This window comes from Asterias rubens, chromosome 7, assembly GCF_902459465.1.
Source record: "Asterias rubens chromosome 7, eAstRub1.3, whole genome shotgun sequence".
Classification (NCBI taxonomy): Eukaryota; Metazoa; Echinodermata; class Asteroidea; order Forcipulatida; family Asteriidae; genus Asterias; species Asterias rubens.
Window position 1 is genome coordinate 18,486,085 of NC_047068.1, and position 19,572 is coordinate 18,505,656.

Genomic DNA, 19,572 nt, shown 5'->3' on the forward strand with positions numbered 1-19,572 from the left:
AATCTAAGTGGAAGATGGATTTTGATTTGTTTTTCTTCTAATCCTTGGAATACTCATAGCAAGATAAGATAATTCCAATGTGTAATTATTTACAGAATAAAGCAATGCTGACATCTGTGTATAAACCATAGGACTCCAGAGCGAATGTACTTGCGGGAAGAATAATCCCTGTAGGAATTCACAATACACCAAGCGTCTTATAATTATTACATTTTGGGGGATAACAAGTGGTATCTTTTTCTATAAACATAGTACCTAAAAGATTAACTTTTCTCTAAATGCATTATACCATTCAAAGTTGGCACGGTTGTTTTGATTGCCGATAATTTTCAGAGTCATTACCAAACGTATACAGACCATTTAACTTGCAATACAACCTAACTAATACAATAATAGACATCACATAAATTATATTGATACATTATAACTAGTACATGTAACTCATGTATGGAGGCAAATACTAGTTTATTTCATTTCAAAAGTAATATACATCAAGTGTATTATTGGATACTCAGAAAAGCAACTCCAAGCATACAGAACCATCAGTACCAAGGTAAACCTCGGGGAATTTTATCCTAAATTCAAACACTGAAAAAGGGAAGGTAGAGGTAGCACTAAAAGAGACTAACAAGTGACATTAAAAATTGCATGAGCTTCTGTAGCAACAACTACTTTATCAGATGCAATGAAGCGGGTTAGTCAAGTACATGCACAAGAAGAAAGTAATGGGAGAATGAATTCAACCCTAGTAATTTGTCCAGGTAAAAATGTCTGTGATTTTTTCCACAATTTTGTCCACCTAACTCGGGGAAGTAATGAGTATACAGTGCTAACATCGGTGTACATGGGTAAAACATTAAAAACCAAAATGGGAAACTTTAGACTATCTGCCAATCACCAAGAGAGGGCGCTCTTCACCAGGTAATGTCAACAACTTTATGATAGGAGAAGCATGAGTGACGGTCACTGACAGCAAATACCTCGTGTTTTGCGTGTTTTTGATTTTGTATTTAGATTTAGCCAAACTGTATTTTGTTTTTCATAACACAAGGCCAGCATAAACCAAACTGTTCTGGAACAGGACGTACTGGACACGAGATCCCCAAGGATAACAAGCGGTGTGCATGAGTTTTTGGGAGTGTTTCTTCTAGGGTAATTAGCAAAAATTCCAAAATGCTGACCTACCAAAAATTGAGAAGAAATGTGAAGTTTAGTTGTATGACAATGTATCTGATTTAATTTTCAAGAGGCTGAGAGACTTCTAAATATTTTTTGAGTATTTTTGAATTTTTAGCATTTACCATTGGTTGCTATAGGAGTTGTGCACCCTTACCTGGTAGGTCTGCTGCCCTCTAGTGGCAGAGCTTTCAAAAAGTCTCCCATTAATCATCTTTTTCCCGATTGTCAAAGACCAGTGTTCTCACTTGGTGTATCCCATCATAAGCATAAAATAACAAGCCTGTGAAAATTTGGGCTCAATTGGTTATCAAAGTTGCGAGAAAATGATGAAAGAAAAACACCCTTGTTGGTTGAATTGGTGTGCTTTCAGCTAGGAATAAGACTTCTAGCTAGAAGTCTTAATATTTTAATGTGAAATTACCTCTTTCTCAAAAACTTAGTTACTTCAGAGAGAGTCATTTCCCACAATGTTTTAGACTATCAACAGCTCTCCAATACTCATTACCAAGTCAGCTTTTAAGTATGTGTTTTGATTGAGTAATTACCAAACGTGTACCTTCCCTTTAACTGAGAATAAATCCAATAACAAAATGTATCTATTCCCTGTAGTGAGACATGAGGATGAAAAGGTATCTCTGAAAAGTTCTTAACCTCCAAACTCTTTTATGTGGGATTTATAAAAATATTTTTACAAATAATCTCTTGAAGGATGCAGAAGGTTGCCCGCTGCTCGATTTTTCTTCTTGACAACCAATGTACATGTAGTAACAATACGCTGCTTAAATTCCATGTAAATTCTCAAGTGTTAAACTATCCAGGATTTGTCCGACAGTTCAATGGATTTTTAACCATTCTGCTTCCATGTCAAGCTGAATTACAAAGCTTTTTTAAATCCAAAATCCAAGGTAGTAACTGAAGTTGGAATGTTCTAAATTTTCCTGTTGCCTTCTGTCGTGAAATGACATCACCTCTTCTTGAAGCCGTACTTCTTTCTCTCGTAGAACAAGTCCGTCTTGGAGCTGCCGAGATTGACAATCTTAGGGCATCCATCTCTCTAAAGGAAATAAGGAGAAAAAGCAAAGAAAATAAACTAAAAATTTACAATGTCACTTTTTGAAAAGGAAAGCTTTTGCTTCTCAAGTTTGAGAAAGTACATTAGAAACTTATAAAAAAAAAAAACTTGAGCCTGACCACAAAGGCAATTTGTAATAACGCTGCAGTTTTGCCAATGTTCATATCCAAGTGTACCACCATTAGAAAGAGAAAGTGTGGATCTCCCCAATGATATAAAAATCAAATAAGGTTGCTATAAATCAATCCCTTCAAATGGAGTGGAAAGATCCGAAATGCCTTATACCTAGGGAGCGAGTGCACCGTTGTTATGTACAAAAAAGCATTTACGATCACACTGAGGAAAAATAGCCTAGGAACCTTGACATTGGGAAATTCAATAAGTAGGGCCTAAGAACTTTTATATTAATTTGGTTAAAAAACAATTTCTTCAAAGTTGAAGGGAACAAAATGGAGTTGTAAAAATGGCATTAGAACAAAAGCTTTTTCTTGAGTGGTGAAAGATTGTGGTCACAAATGATTGTTTATGTCCAAAGAATTTGGTAGCGAGAGGGTTAAATACAGGAACAGTTTGAGGGATTCAATTTCTGACTTACATCTTTTTCTTGAATGGTACATTCTTTGCAGTAGTAAGCATCAGATACTCCGGGCCCTCCACAGATGACACAACGTCCTTGGTACGAGCCATAGTTACACTCATCACATATGCGCACTAAGGTACACGGACGCACATACGAGTCACAAATCACACATTTGCCGTCACATTTCTCGCAAAGTCTACCAATAGCTGTAATAAAGAGAATTTTAAGTAACTGTTAGATTATGAATACACATCAAATTTTGATGTTTTGATTCAAAACATTATTTATATACTGCCATCAAAGAAATTTTAAAACTAAAGCCTGGTCCACACATCTGGCTTTAAATGGCAACTATGAAATGAGCCATAACATTACAGCCAAACAAGTTGCAAATTGATGAAAGTGGCATTGGCTTGTCTTTTGTGTTTGACTTATGTTATGTGGTTTAAATTACAGCTGTCTGTTATTCTTTCCTACAACTATATGCCCAAACAAAAGTTGGTATTTGATTGAATTTCCTATCTATACTGATCGTATCAAAAAAATATTGAAATGTAATAAGCCTATTCGGAATTGCAGCTGCGCATGTCTGTTACATACTGCTGCCAATGCAATTTGTCTATCTCCTGTGACCGTTTGAATGCCAGAAAGACGATATGCGTTGTCAGCAGAAACAGACACGCGCAGCTGCGATTCCGAATAGGATTATTTAGTACATACATGTACTCCATTTCAAGGGTCCTACTAAAAGCCGACAACTCGCCGACAACGCCGACAACAAGTCGAGAGCGCCGACAACTCGCCGCCAACAAGTTTTAATTACCTCGAAAATTGCCAATATACCATAGATGTATTAGAACTATATGTGTTCTGTAATATAAACATAAATTTAATGGAAAAACTTCACGAAAAGTGTGAATTTTTAACCAGAAAAAAAACTGAACGTTCACGGAAAACGGTCGGACGCCATCTTGGCTTAAAATCGTGTTCGGACCAGTCCATTATGATGCGGGTGAGTCAGACTTAGCAATAGAGGGCGGGCGTCATGCACTGTGCACACTGCAGTGAAGGTCTTCACATGAAGCCCGCCCTCTGTTGTTGACAAGTGCTAAATCTACCCGTATCATAATGGTCTGGTCCAAACACGGTTTTTAAGCCAAGAAGGCGTCCGACCGCTTTTCGTGCAAGTGAAGTTTTTTTCTGGTTAAAAATTCACACTTTTTGTGAAGTTTTTCCATTAACTTTATGTTTATATTACAGAACACATATAGTTCTAATACATCTATGGTTTATTGGCCATTTTTGAGGTAATTAAAACTTGTTGGCGGCGAGTTGTCGGCGCTCTGGACTTGTTGTCGGCGTTGTCGGCGAGTTGTCGGCTTTTAGTAGGACCGCATTTCAAAAGTAAACTGAACAGGCCTGTCGAATCGGCCATTTTTGCCAAAGTTTTTATTTTATTTTATTTTTAGTTGGATAACTTTCCGTATGGCGCCACCACTTTTTTACTCATTTTTACAAAAAGGGATATATCAAGCAGGTAAATTAGATACTATATTATTTCATTTCGAATGAAAAAGTGGTGGCGCCATACGGAAACTTTTCCCAAACACAAACGAATGCTTATACCCTAACATTGTCCGAAAACTGGGCACAGCCTAAGTCTAACAACACACCCAAAGGCTGTTTGAATTCGGCCTCAACTGAATACTGTATCTTAAAAAGTGGCTAGATCCGATGGTCTAATAAAGTTCTACTTCAAAGAGGAGTATAGATTCAGTGATTAAAAGACTTACCAACTCCTGCTTGCTTTCTACAGAAAATCAAATCGGGATGATGCTTCGCCATGTCGGATTTTGGAAAAACGCTGGTGAAACGTTTTATGTACCGCCCTCTTGCGATAACTGGTCCGGGAGCGCTTCTTTGTTTATTCGCAAGCCTCGATCGGGGTCGCTGTAGCTAGCTCTATAATTATAGTGATTATTTTACACTTATGTGGATTTCCTGTTTCTTTCGCCTTGCTTGAACTTTCCATTTCATGCACATATGACTTTCAGGTAAACAGAAAGGTGCAAAGTAAAGTAAGGTCCAAAAACATCTGGAATAAAATTTAAGGCTACAAAAAAACAATTAGCCTTCGGCGATGAGAAACAAAAATGATTCAATACTTCTCGATGTAGTTTCTGCATAGCAAAAAATATAAGCAGGATCCCAGAATCAAATGGGTGCATATGCAAAGCTCTCAACATTTGCATATTTCAATCAGGGAGATCTTGTACAACAATCAGCAGGGAGATATCAAGAATTACACTCAAAATAACTAAGGGTCAAAATTTCCATAATCAGGGAGATTTTCCAAATCTGTTCATCAGCAGAACTTGGACAGGTGGATTAATTTTCAGCAGCTTTTCTGAAGAGCAGGCAAAGCCACTGCCTGCGACATACCATTTTGGGCGGTACCCTTCTTCCGCCCGGTATTAAATTCTACCCCTTCGATATTTGATGGTTACTTATTTTACGTCAGCTCCGGTGTCGGATGCAATTGTGTCCGCCATGCAATACTGTCCGCTCCGGATACTTTTGCATATGCAATCGTGTCCGGGGCTATGCAAAAACCGTCCGGCGGACAAGACTGTACAATGTAGGTGCGCGCATAAGCAAGCGTGCATGCACTGAACCCACGTATAATTATGCAGCATGAATACTCACGTATTTTATGGTTGCAGCGAATACCCAACGGCCGAACATTTCTCATGTCATTCATGACATGCACTTCTTGTAAAATAATGGCGAACGTGTTCCGTCGACCAAGGGCGTTTAATTTACTGCAAGGACGGTTTTGCACGGGGGCGGACACAACTGCATATGCAAATGTGTCCGGGCGGATCCAATTGCATTATGCAGCAGCGTCCGGGCGGACACGATTGCATATGCAAAACCGCCCGGCGAACATTATTGCATATGCAATAATGTGCTCCGGATAGTATTGCATAGAGGACATAATCGCATGCCAGCCTTGTTATTGAGCATACTATTCGGAGACAGACATGCAGTCCTATAACTTATCGTGATGGATGAGGGTTCGTATGACCTCTGACCCAAATGATGGATTCCTTCATCTTGTATCCTTGCTGCGTGGTTACACATCGCCATCCCTAATCATTGGATAGTGGATATAGGTTAACATTAACCAAGCCGTACAAAACCAGGACACGATTGCACGATGTAATCTAATCTAATATCAATGCGATGTTTCTCTCCTGCGGGCGGACTTTGGGATTGGAACGTACCGTTGAATCACCCGGCCCACATCAAATTATTAATTAGCGCAGAGGGCCGGCCCAATTTCATGAAGCCTCTTAGCACAAAAACCTGCTAAGCACAGTAAAATCTTGCTTAGCAAAAACAGGTTACAACCCAACTTTCGCCATTAAGTTTACACTGTATGGAGACTGGTGCCCACTCATCTTGTTTTTGTTTTTTTGGCTTAGCAAATAAATTTGTATGATTTATTGCCCCTGATCAACACCTCTTTGCTTAGAAAAAAATAAGCAGAATACAAGTGACACATGGTGCATGTAATATCTTGGCTGGTTCTTCTGATACTGGCATTATTTGAAACTATATTGTTCTTGAGCCGATATATCCTGCTATCATTGATGCGTTCTCCAGAAGACGATCAGAGCATTACTGATCGAAACGTCGATTGAAACCAATGGTTTTTTTCAGAACCACCCCAAGTCAATTAGAGATTATCATTTATACATGGTGTTACGTTAACCTTACTATGGGTGATGACGGATCCGGAATATCATTCATGCCCCAAACCAACTCATATAAATCCCAATGAAATTCTGCTTACGCTCCTATTGCATGTTGTTTACGTACGATATGTGGGAGCGAGGTTTATGTAAACAACACAGTCCTCCCTGATCCTTAATAAAAATGTTATTCCTGATACTACAGGGCAGAGAGAGAGAGAGAGAGAGAGTTAATTCCTAGTTATTCATTTATTATTTGCTTTTAGATTACATTGTGTTTTTTTTTGGTATAATTTAATGCACTTTAGATTTGTTAAATTTTTATGTACTCTTTAATTCTCACAATTTTTTTTTTGAAGAGTATGGAATAAACGTTTTTTATTGAATGTGCCAATGGAAAACTAAATTTCTGTATTATTAATGATGCGGACAATAACATTTCTGCTTCTAATTCTAATTCCAGTGCACTGTTTGGTTTTTGGGTATACAGAAAAAAATAATGTACCCAAACCATAGTGTCATTGTGTCCACCATATTATCACAAAATGGCAATAATGAAAGGGCAGGGTTATTCCTGGTTTAATCAACTTTATAACAGGCTGTTTAGAGTATGCAAGCCTCTAGCTGTGGATCATAGGGAACACCAGACCACTGTTTCTCGGTCCCTTTTCAATTTACATGGAACTGTCTCCACTAATTTAAATTCTAGATGTGATATAAATCCTTATTTAAATAAATAACTTCGAGCTTGATTCGTACACGAAAATCGCCCTGCTATACGTAACATATCGGATATTACTAAAATAGCTGATCAAAATAAAACCTGATAAAACACAAAAATCATGTTGTGTTTTGTTTATTGTTGTTTACATACATTTTAAGGAAGCGCAGTGCCGCCACATGATTAAAAAAGTCCGTAGTTGTACGTACAAAATATATTTAGATTGATGGTGTACGTACATTATACCATTGATCGTGTACGTACATGATAATTACCGTGTACGTACATGATTATTGTTGTGCACGATATGAGTCTAAAAAATATTGTGTACGTACAAGATTACTATCGTGTACGTACACGAAAAGTCTGGATCGTGTACGTGCATAATAGTCATCGTGTACGTACACAGCATGAGTGGCTTTCGTAATATTTAACTGAAAATTGCATTGTTGGTTTATATTATAAGTAATACAGAATAATTTCACAGAGTGTTTAATTTGCTTCTCAAATCACGTCTACCGTGCCATCTGTTCGTATATTTTTATATTACTGGATATTTTATTACAAATCATACATTTACACACTATTGATCCTTTTCTTCAGTTCATCCGAAATATTAGACGAGTGAACTGATTATGTTTCAGATTGGCCGTCCCGCTCTAGCCCAATCCAGATCGTATGCACGGAACTGATGCACTCTATAAGAGCTATTAGTGTATACCGCACTGTGTTAAGAAAACATGAGATGTCGGCTGATGATTACCACAGAAGATATGTAGCATGGGGAGATGCAAGGTTTCTTCCGCCCCATTGCTCTCCTAACACACGGTGAGAAGAAAACTCTCGGGACTCGTGGGAGACAAGACAATTTACTGTCAGTGACAACCAAGATATGCGCGTCAGAGACCATCTCAGATGCAAACATGCTTCGCTCGTGTGTTATATAGTGACATCACTCAGCAGTTATGGAGTGCTGGATGGACCGCTAGATTGTTCTGTATACTTGATTTGCTCTCTGTCAACGATGAGGATGCTTTTCCCAGACAACGAGTCGACACTGAAGGAGTAAGAAGTACACAAGAACTCCCAGCTGCACAGATTGGATAGAAGTAGATGAGGTTATAATAAATCACTATGTACGGTGGTGTTAAAGGAGATGACTTGGTCAATATTTGCTCCATGTATGAGAATTATCGATTCCGTACCCCACAGAGGCTGTTTCGGACTGCGTCTTTAAAGTATCCTGATGATTCTGCAACTGGGTCTTTGAGGTTTAAAGAAGAACACCGAGATCGTCAGAGCTTCAAACATTTTGATGATCGAGGACTTGATGTTAGTCATAAACATCCGACTGGAAATCTTCAAATTAAACCCGGTGATAATGATGAATTCAACGCACTGACAAAACTCCGTCGATGCAGAATTGGTGATGATAAAAAAATGTACAAACATGACATCCCACCTTTGATGATCACCTCTAACAAGCTGCCGTCGATTTTCAAACAAGTACGGTACCCCGTGAGCGACTCTGAGACAAAACAGGGCCTCCCCACGGAGAAAGTTAGTGGGAAGGAACCCTTTCAATATACTCCCTTAACAGGAACAACGGACGGCAAGCAAAACTCTCATAAAGACAGGATGAAAGATGGTGATGAACGGACCACCAAAAATGGCACACTACGAGGGAAAAAGAAAGTTGTCTCATTTGGAGGAGTCCGCATTATCGATGATAGAAAGTTTCAGCAGGGATTGAGACAGCATCCTTCTCCTAGTATTCACTCCATCCATCTGAAACATCCAACATCAAGAAAGCAAGATGTGGATTCATGGGCACCTCAAAAGTTGCTCCTTCCACGCAGGGGTAAGCTCCAAGTCCGGTTTTCAGGCAAGAGGTGTAAGCCATTCAACCCAACCACGGCCCGTCTGAAGGCTGATAGTGCTGGGGGTGTCAAGCCGTCGAAACAGGTGGTTCCTCATGTAGGTGTGTCCATCCTAAAGCAAGCTACCCAGCTCATGGTCATCCCAACGCCTTGCTTTCCTTGCAGCCCTGAGTTTGAGCACGCGTTTCGAAGCATCAGGGGGCATCAGCACTAATGGTTAGAAAACACTACACTTGAGAAGATTTCTCTCTTCTGTTTTGTGGTGGTACTCAGCAGGGTTTAAACTTTTGTGAGACTCTCAACATAGCAGGAAATGATGCAGGAAATATCGGCTTAACTGGGATTCTGTCCATAAACCTGCTGTTATTGTGATTGTAAAACATAATGCATTCACATGTATAATCAGGTAAGAAAAAAAAGATTCAAAAACCAAGCACAAATTTTATTTTGTAATGGATTGAATTGAATTGAATTGTACAGTTCCAAATGGGAAGAAAAAACTTAAGGAAGTTATACTTTTGATGGTTTGTATTATACATCCAGTTTCTTGCCGTAAATATTACTTCTATGCACCATTATTCAATGTGTTAAGTTAAAAACAATGTATTCGGCAAAACGTTGAAAAAATGCATATTATAATAATATGTTTTGTAATATTGGATGCATTCACTCAGTAAAATGGAAACAGCCATATTTCACCGAATGTCCACCCAAACTTTGAAAATTCTTTAAAATCAAGGATTTCTATATGCGTATAATTAGGAAGGCACTAAAAACTAAGGAAGGCACTAATTACTAAACTCCACAGCGGTTCGGCCCATCGGAGAATACCCGAGCGAGAATGACCTTATGACGTCATTTTGCATAAGCTTGCATATTTTAGACATGAAAATATTAACAACCAGGTCCTAGTGGTTAGTCCACTCTTATGTAACAACTCCCCAAACCTGCTGCTACAAAATGTACTTGAATAAAGAGGTCTGAAGCAGTGCTTGCATCTTTTAAACATGAAAATATAAACAACCAGGTCCCAGTGGTTAGTCCACTCTTATCTAACAACTCCCCAAACCTGCTGCTACAAATGTACTTTATTATAGAGGTCTGAAGCAGTACTGATCTTTTAGACATGAAAATATTAACAACCAGGTCCAAGTGGTTAGTCCACTCTTATGTAATAACTCCCCAAACCTGCTGCTACAAACGTACTTGAATAAAGAGGTCTGAAACAGTGCTTGCATCTTTTAAACATGAAAATATAAACAACCAGGTCCCAGTGGTTAGTCCACTCTTATCTAACAACGCTAGAGGAGTTTAGTATTTAGTGCCTTCCGTGTAATTATATATCACACTAATTACCTTATTCCACACACACACATCGGCCACTAACGAGAATTATTGTAGAGGCGTCATAACAAACATCAACCAAGGTTTTTTAAAGTGAGATGTATGGAACAGTAATCCTGAGAGAGCTCATTTATAAAGATGGGGCGTAATTAGTCTTATAAGGGTGGTAGAAGTAACAGCAAATTTCCTGGCTTCCGATTGGCCGGTAAAACGCCGACACCAAATCATGTGTATGAACACGTAATCACGATCAACCAATCACGATGAAAGAATAAATGCATGTTTTTTCGTAGTATTTTTTATTAACATTTTAAGTAAATTGAACAAAGACTATTGTAAGTAAGGATAGTAATTATAAAGATTTTGTTTTCTAAAAGATTTAAAGATTTGTGAGAATGTGAAAATGAAAAAAACATTGCGCACTATTATTATTAACATTATTATTATTATTATTATTATTATTATTATTATTATTATTATTATTATTATTATTTTTTTTTTTGGGGGGTTGGGGGGGGGGGGGTTTGGGGGGGGGGGGTCGATTTCTGACAAAGGGTGTGTTATAGGAGAGCTTTGAGGAATTCACAAATCAAAACTTTGTGTTTATTAAACCATGGATAAACAAAATATGTAATTTCAACATGCCCAATTAGTTATTTTGAGCCCCGCACACTCTCAAAGGATGGGTCAATATATATTAAATTGTTTCATACACGTCTTTGTTCTTGTGTAATGAGCACTTCAAGTTGTCAAAGTGTAATAAATTTACTCTTTGTTTTTTGTTCAGGCATGATATTTTTTCAAGCCACTGAAATGAGTTGTCAATTGAAGATCACTTCCGACTACCAGTAAACACTTGTTCAAATGATGACTTTAGATCGACAGTGTGTCTTAATGCGCTCCTAATTAATTTATGTGTCAAATTAAATGCAGTACAAATTGTGAAATCATTTAGGCCGTGTTGAACAACAACAATACTATTCTAACCTGTTGGATTATTGAATCAAATTTGCCTTGTAATTTTGACATAGGAAATACCATGCAGTAACGTCAGCTGCAAATTCCAATCAAATTTGAGAATGTTTGTAATTTTGTTCTGCGGCAAGTTTTGTCCTGGAATGAAACGCCAAAATGAACAAGATGAACTAAGGTTTTAAAAAATCAGTTCTTATGTTATTTACAAATTTAAGAGTAAACCCCGACCCGAGAGGGCGCTGTTCGTGACGTCAATCGAGGCAGACTTTGCCTGTAATGCGTAGAGTAAACACAATTGTAAAGTACATGTACGGACCAAGTCGTGAGTTTGTACATTTCAAAAAAAGATTTTTTTGGTTTTTTCCGGCAATGCCGACCAGGTGTATTGCTGCTGAATTCAGAAAAACACTTTTTGAAACGTACCAACTCACGACTTGGACGTACATGTACTTTGCACGTGTGTTTACTATACACATTGCAGGCAAAGTCTGCCTCGATTGACGTCACAAAAGGGGTAGGCGGAGTCAGCCCCCAAACAACTTTATATATTTTTTAAACATATAAATCGTGACAAACAATTACTAAACAAAATGTTTTATTGTTCGTAAGCATATACTCTTATGTTTGAAAAAAAAAATTCTATTTCCAGGTGACTTAAATCAAACCATTACTTTCAGCACAATACTAATCTGTATCTGATTAGAATGGTTGCTGTATAATGAAGAATTTTTTTTAATTCCTCTGGAAAGGTAAATTAAGTCTATTCTATACGTCAGCTAATTTTGATATGGAGTATTATTATTTGAGTTAATCAAACCATTTACTTTCAGCACAATACGAATCTGTATTTATTAGAATGATGTGTGTGCCCTGACTGTCCAGAGAATCGTAAAACGTACAGTAATGGTATTTATTCGCACAAGTTGTTGACACCAAACTCAGTGAAAAGCATGTTGGGCCTAATGTTATCGGAGAGAGTCAACGAGAGTTGAGTCCCTGTCAATATTTGTCATACGGCGTTCTGAGTGGAACTCGAGATGTTTTTGTCAACACACGCCGTTTTTGAAAACAAGGAGTTTGGCGTGTAGGCTCGGCCAGAAAACGCACGCTTTCCTTACGGGGCTAATAAGCAAGCGAGTTGGAGCCCAAGCCGAAGCCCATGCCCAGACCTTAGTTTCGAAAAGGGCAACAGAATCAACGTTTTCCACACCTACTGATTACCTCACAGTTTATGTACTGAAGTGGCATCTCTTATTATAATAAAAAGTATATGTGCAATTTTATCTTTATTTCTATCTCGTGGGTGGTTTATTCACTATTATAATAATAGGACAGTCTTGACTAATGCAATTACTTCAATGCCATTTTCAAGACAATTTTCTTTGTTATGAAAGACAGTGTGCAGCATATTATCGCAAGGCTGTCGCATTTGCATTTTCCAAGGGATCTTCTTACGTTGAAAATCGTTGCCATGGTAACATAAGAAGGAAATACAATTGCTACAAGGACTGCTGCAGAAACGCACTTAATGTGAAAGGTCAAATAATTATTCTTTGTTTCCAGTTGAAGAACAACTGCCAAGCTTGCATGAACAAACCTTGTCAGATGTACAGAGATATGATTCCTGTGTCGTGAACTCAGAATTGTTCTCCAGTCATCGTCAGTCTCTGACGATGACTAGAGCAAGCTAGTCGAAACGTTGAGACCAATTTCAGAACTGACTCCGCGGCAGTACAGTTAATTACGATCCTATAAGCTAAAGTAGTAGTCCAGTCTAATTTCTATACCATCCGCCCTGGTAATAGTTAAAAAGCAGGACAGTTCTTTTCAGAACTGAGAAGTCTCCCGAACCTCCGATTATCTACTCCACGGCAGAAGAATAAAGCAAGACAGTTCCCTAAGAACAACTCTACCTGGCAAGTAGATACACACATGGTGTTACCGCAAACCAAATACATATTTATTTTTTGTTTCGAATTTGCTACGTGAGCACAATATGTTTTACTTTATTTAAAGTCAAGATGATTATAATAATACATTTCCACAACATTTGCAACGTATGTGATTTAATTTGTAAGCACAAGACAGCATTTTTTACTTTATTTAAAGTCAAGGTGAATAAAATATTTCAAAATGTCGAACAAGCTGCTGCAGTTGTGTACTCAGATTGCTAATTTATCCTTGAGCTATTAAAAAAACTACACTTTTTTTTTTTTTTGCATGGTGAATAATGGGGGAATTTGAAATCTGTCTTCGAATGAGCACATAAAAAGCAATAAAATGGGGGGGGGGGGGGGGGGGGGGCATACGACAGTTTAGATTGATAGTTCAACTATACAAAAATTCTTGATCCAATTGGAAGGGGTGGGAGCAACACGGGGTGGGGGGGGGGCAAAGGTTGAGATGGGGTAGCGGGGGCTCACATTTGCGTTCGTCGGCCATGTAGGCCTACTGAACTATAAATTTTGCAAGTTAATCCTACATGTATTGTGTGCATGCATCGTCCGCTGCACAAAGCAAGGTATAAGCTGACGGTTTTCCGTTTTAACCCTCTTAAAAAATGTGTTTTTGAGAAGAAAAAATACAAACACGGGCCATGCATCTGTAAATAATAATGTATCATCTGTTCTCCACACTTGTCATTAAACTTCGATAAATTTGGCTCATATTTAACTTTAAAAATAAAGATCGCCAGATTGTAAATGTGACTACAAAATATTGTTTAATTGATGAGAAGGGTTAGTCTCGGTCGCAGCTATTGAGGGCGCCCTTTCAAAAGTACAGAGAGTGAACTGGGGAATGTCCCGGAATGATCTAGAACGATGAGTCATCGTTTACACACGCGCAGCAGTACGTTGAATTTGTGCTGACAGGGCCACAGAAACGTCGAGAAAAGCTCGACACAGTGAACTGCAGAAAGGTCGAGAAAACATGGAAAGATATAAAAACCCGTGTCTCAGACAGAGAACTTCAGAATCGAATTCCGATAGCAGTGAGTTATCCACATGATCCAGCAGGGAACGAACAAGAGACGACGATTGAAATCTACATTCGTGAACATCACACACAACACTACCAGTACCAGTGCCGTACAATTTTCATCCAAGTTCTTCAGTGAAGTTGAGTAAGCTTTTGTGACTATGGCACCGACGGCAAGTACAGCACCCGCTATTGGCATCGACCTGGGCACAACCTATTCGTGTGTCGGTGTTTTCCAGAACGGCAAGGTGGAGATTATTGCAAACGACCAGGGCAACCGAACGACACCGAGTTATGTTGCATTCACAGACACAGAGAGAATGGTCGGCGATCCTGCCAAAAACCAAGTGGCAATGTAAGCATTCATTTACATTGTAATGTTGTTTGTAGTACTTTGTTCATCCACAAATTTTACCCAGTTCATTATTGTTCATCCACACATCTGTTCCTTGCTCTATATATGGTATACGATATGGTTTAATTTAATATAATAATATTATTCATGACACATTATTAATTATACCCAGTTTAATGTTGTTCAATCGAGAGAGAAAGACAGGATTTCTGTACCTCTTGCTAAAGGTGTTATGAATGTCAAAGTTTCAACCTGTTTCTGTTCAATGAACCATAGTGAACCAACAGAACAACTATGTGCTGTCAAGTGATACAGATTACAGTTTTTTTAAGACGAAATATATTTAGAGGTCAAAGTTTTAACTTTAAAAATATTACAGAACTAGGAATGAAGTTTTCAAATACATTGACATGGCACTGGTACTCTGTAAATTTTTCTGTTGAACAAATTGAACCATTCAAAAACCTCAGTGGTTTTATCAAATATTCTACTAAGTCAAATGTTAAATTGTGTGTGGCAAGCTAAATCTAATTCCAACCAGCCTCTTGTCACCGGGCATGAGGCTCAGTGGTCTGATCTGGAATGGCTCTGCTCGGTAAAGGGTTCCAATCTAAACCGAGTAGTTTGCTTGGGGATAACTTTTCCACAGGATTGTTCCAAATGATTGGGAAAAGCACTGCGAGAGTGTTTATCACACATCAGTTTATAAGGGTTCAAAATCAAATGAATATTTTTTATTTTGATGCAAATTGTTTTACACACAGTTTCAATTTTGAGCAATAATATAGTACTTGAACATTTCTCAAATGTTTTAAGTACTCTAAATAAAATGTGAACTTCATCTTAAAGTTTTGCATCATTTTAGAGACATTTGACAAAATAATATTAAATGTGTCTGTCACAAGAATGTCTATCCATGGATCTATCCTACTTATTCAGAATTCTTGTATAACTGCTAAAAATTACAAATAGTGTGTTACATGGATGTATTCCTAGGGAGATTGCGTCTTCAACAAACTTATTGATTATTGGGTTATAATGCCAAGGTTTATTTCATGGCAATTCTAGGTCAAACATGCAGAAAGTATAATCTACAATAAGCCATTTGCGAGTTAAATTTGAACAATGTCTGTAAAATGACTTGCTTAGTTACAATGCACCCTTTACATTTGAATTCCTCGGACTATTGACACAGTTGCTACGCCACGTGATTAGGGGCAAGCTTTTGTATCGCAACCTCCAGGATGAGCAAACTGTGGTACCCTTGTGCCATACTTATCCATTCAGAATTGTGTATGGGTGTTCAAGGTCTCTCATGTAACTACGTTAAAGCTTGCCCCTAATCACGTGGCGTAGCAACTGTGTCTCGATAGTCTGAGGAATTAAAATGTAAGCGGTGCATCGTAACTAAGCGAGTCATTGTACCAGACATTATTCAATCTAACTCGCAAATGGCTTATTCTGCATTTCAAATTGTCGATCCATTCTAAATTGAAAATACGAATTACAACTCTCTCATTGTGTGTTAGTTTGAGCCGTTCATTTACTTATTCTGTTCTTATTTTTGTCAATCCAGGAACCCAAGGAACACAATTTTCGATGCCAAGCGACTCATCGGTCGGCGATTTGATGACTCAGCTGTCCAGTCTGATATGAAACACTGGCCATTCAAGGTAGTCAACTATCAAGGCCTGCCCAAGCTACAAGCCGAGTACATGAATGAAAACAAAACCTTCGCTCCAGAGGAAATCAGCTCTATGGTTCTTGTCAAGATGAAAGAAACAGCTGAGGCATACCTAGGTCAAAAGGTCAATCAGGCGGTCATCACCGTGCCAGCATACTTCAACGACTCCCAGAGGCAGGCGACTAAAGATGCTGGTGTGATTGCTGGACTGAAGGTTCTCAGAGTCGTCAATGAGCCAACAGCAGCTGCTTTGGCCTACGGACTAGACAAGAAGCTGCAAGGCGAGAAGCACGTATTGATCTTTGATCTTGGAGGGGGAACCTTTGATGTGTCTGTCCTGACTATTGATGATGGTATGTTTGAGGTTCTCTCAACAGCTGGTGATACTCATCTTGGTGGTGAGGACTTTGACAATCGTCTTGTGACTCACCTTGCTCAAGAATTCAAAAGGAAGCACAAGAAGGACATAACAACCAATCCAAGAGCTCTTCGACGACTGAGGACGGCAGCAGAGCGAGCGAAGAGAACCTTGTCAAGCAGCACCCAGGCCAACATCGAGGTAGACTCTTTGTTCGAAGGAATTGACTTCTACACTTCTGTTTCCCGAGCCCGATTTGAGGAGCTTTGCGCAGACATGTTCCGCAACTGCCTTGCCCCAGTAGAGCGAGCTTTGGTAGATGCCAAACTTGACAAGAATCGCATCGACGAAGTGGTTCTTGTTGGAGGCTCTACTCGAATCCCAAAGATCCAGAAGCTGTTACAGGACTATCTTAATGGCAAAGAGTTGAATAGGTCCATCAATCCTGATGAAGCAGTAGCTTATGGTGCTGCTGTTCAGGCAGCTATCCTGAGTGGTGACCAGAGTGCTGAGGTCAAGGATGTCCTTCTTGTCGATGTAGCTCCTCTGTCTCTAGGTATTGAGACAGCTGGTGGTGTCATGACCAAACTGATTGAACGCAACAGTCGTATCCCTAACAAGGCATCCAAGACCTTCTCTACATACTCTGACAATCAGCCTGCTGTTACCATTCAGGTGTTTGAGGGTGAACGAGCCATGACATCCAACAACAACCGCCTTGGTGTCTTCGAGCTAAGTGGAATCCCACCAGCCCCACGTGGTGTGCCGAAGATTGAAGTCTCCTTTGACGTTGACGCTAACGGAATCCTCAATGTCTCAGCCAAGGATGAGAGCACTGGAAAGAGCAATCAGATCACCATCTCCAATGACAAAGGAAGGCTCTCCAAAGAAGACATTGACAGAATGGTGTCTGATGCTGAGAAGTACAAAGCAGAGGATGACGCTCACAGAGAATGCATCACCTCCAGGAACAACTTGGAGAATTACGTCTTCAGTGTCAAGTCTGCCCTGAATGAAGAAGCCGTGCAGAGTAAGATCCAATCAGACGACAAAGAGAAAGTGGATAGCATCTTGAAAGACACCCTGACATGGCTGGATAACAATACTCTAGCTGCTAAGGAAGAGTACAGTCACAAGTTGGAGGAGCTTCAGAAGGTCTGCTCACCAGTGATGGCCAAACTACACAGTGGAGGAAAGACTGGTGAAGACGAACAGAGTGGGAGGCAGAAAGAGCCTACTGTAGAGGAGGTTGATTAATTAAATGACTCTTTTATGAACAGTACATGTAAACAAATTACATTTGTAACTCTCCTGTCTCTTCTTCAGCATGACAACAAAATTGAACGTACAACAAGTAGCTAAGCAATACTAAATGAGCAGATGATACAGTTACTACTAGCCAAAATACCTTGTCCCATGTAAACTGTACTGTCTTTGACTGTTAGTGTTATACTCTATTCCCTTTATACTTTGCACACAATTGTGCTGTCTTGCAGTATAATATGTTTTATGCAGAACTTTGAAAATGGGCCATGTTCAAAAAGACAATAAGACTTTTTTCCTATTGAAGCGGACAACCAGTAAACATAATTTTCCATTGTTGATGCAAAGAACACATGCTTTGCTTATTATACACATTCAGGGAAAGTATGTACATGTATGAATTGATGAGTTTTTCTGGGAGAAGAGCTGCATTAAGGTTGTAATAGCAAATACAACAATATATATTGTTCTGTGGAAATGTTTCAATATATGGAAATTGTGGCTTATGATCAGTTGCTCAGTCGAGGCACTTCAAGACAATGGCTTTATGTCAATACCCAATTAAAAAATGTCTTGCTAAAGGACACACAAGTGTCACAACTGGGACTCAAACCCACACTCTCCTGAACAAAAACACCAGAGCTTTAGTCAGGTGCTCTTATTCACTTGGCTACGCAACATCAGTAAATATTTTAACAATTTTCCTCTCACCAGATATGACAGTTTAGTCCAAAAAGAGAAAGCAATTTGAAAGGAGTCTGAATAATTTCAATTGAGGAGATTTAATCACAGAACATACATTTTTTAAATTTTGTTTTATTTACGGTGTTTTTTTTTTGGGATGTGTTTAGCTTGAAGGTTAAAATAGTTTGACCAACTTTCTTAAAACAGTTTATCAGTTTTCAATGGCAACCTGTTCTTCTTTCTTGAATGACAAATTACAAATCAACACTAAAGCACAATGTTCAAATAATATATTGAAGTATTTTGCATATGTTATTTATTATTTATTAATATTATAAAGCAACTAAGTAATATTTTATACAATATAGTATTTTCTTACTGCAAAAAAAAGGATTAACAGGCATTAGCTACACAGGTTCCATGGGTACTATGCATATTTTTTGGGGAAAAAAAAGAATAAACAAAATCTAAAGAAAAAAAATAATGAAAACAGAAAACTTACTAAGTACAGGACAAAGTTGGGCTAAAATGCTGTAAATTTGTGACATGCTGTTTTCAAATGTTATTTTGTTTTCATGGCCAAGTTATTTGGACTTTAAAGAAAAATTCTAGCTTGATCAAGACTGTTAATTTCAATGCCTGTGTATTCATTTTCCATTTTAATTAATTAATTTCAAAACCACAGCAGTATTTATTTCGGTTCAAACAGTGGTTTATGACTTGACATTTGATTGGAAAGA

The 19,572-nt window shown here is 38.5% G+C and overlaps 2 protein-coding genes across 2 annotated transcripts; one reads left to right on the forward strand and one right to left on the reverse strand.

The window, feature by feature from the left end:
• Nucleotides 1-1,698: 1,698 nt before the first annotated feature.
• Nucleotides 1,699-4,704, reverse strand: LOC117292764 (PHD finger-like domain-containing protein 5A). Its single transcript, XM_033774913.1, has 3 exons — nt 4,625-4,704; nt 2,847-3,037; nt 1,699-2,233 (listed from the first exon to the last, which is right to left on the reverse strand). Exons 1-3 carry the CDS (start codon nt 4,674-4,676, stop codon nt 2,144-2,146), a joined length of 333 nt encoding a protein of 110 aa, XP_033630804.1. The 5' UTR covers nt 4,677-4,704; the 3' UTR covers nt 1,699-2,143.
• A 9,728-nt stretch (nt 4,705-14,432) lies between these two features.
• Nucleotides 14,433-19,277, forward strand: LOC117292293 (heat shock 70 kDa protein IV-like). The gene is made up of 2 exons (XM_033774298.1): nt 14,433-14,843; nt 16,420-19,277. The coding sequence occupies exons 1-2, from the start codon at nt 14,650-14,652 to the stop codon at nt 18,140-18,142; spliced, it is 1,917 nt and encodes a 638-aa protein (XP_033630189.1). The 5' UTR covers nt 14,433-14,649; the 3' UTR covers nt 18,143-19,277.
• The last annotated feature ends 295 nt before the right edge of the window (nt 19,278-19,572 follow it).

Excerpts from the sequence above, each read along its gene's own strand:
- LOC117292764 (XM_033774913.1), bottom strand. The coding sequence starts at position 4,676 with ATGGCGAAGCATCATCCCGATTTGATTTTCTGTAGAAAGCAAGCAGGA. Across the intron at positions 3,038-4,624 it reads TAGAAAGCAAGCAGGAGTTG|CTATTGGTAGACTTTGCGAG; the intron begins GTAAGTCTTTTA and ends TCTTTATTACAG. Across the intron at positions 2,234-2,846 it reads GTACCATTCAAGAAAAAGAT|AGAGATGGATGCCCTAAGAT; the intron begins GTAAGTCAGAAA and ends TATTTCCTTTAG.
- LOC117292293 (XM_033774298.1), top strand. The coding sequence starts at position 14,650 with ATGGCACCGACGGCAAGTACAGCACCCGCTATTGGCATCGACCTGGGC. Across the intron at positions 14,844-16,419 it reads GCCAAAAACCAAGTGGCAAT|GAACCCAAGGAACACAATTT; the intron begins GTAAGCATTCAT and ends TTGTCAATCCAG.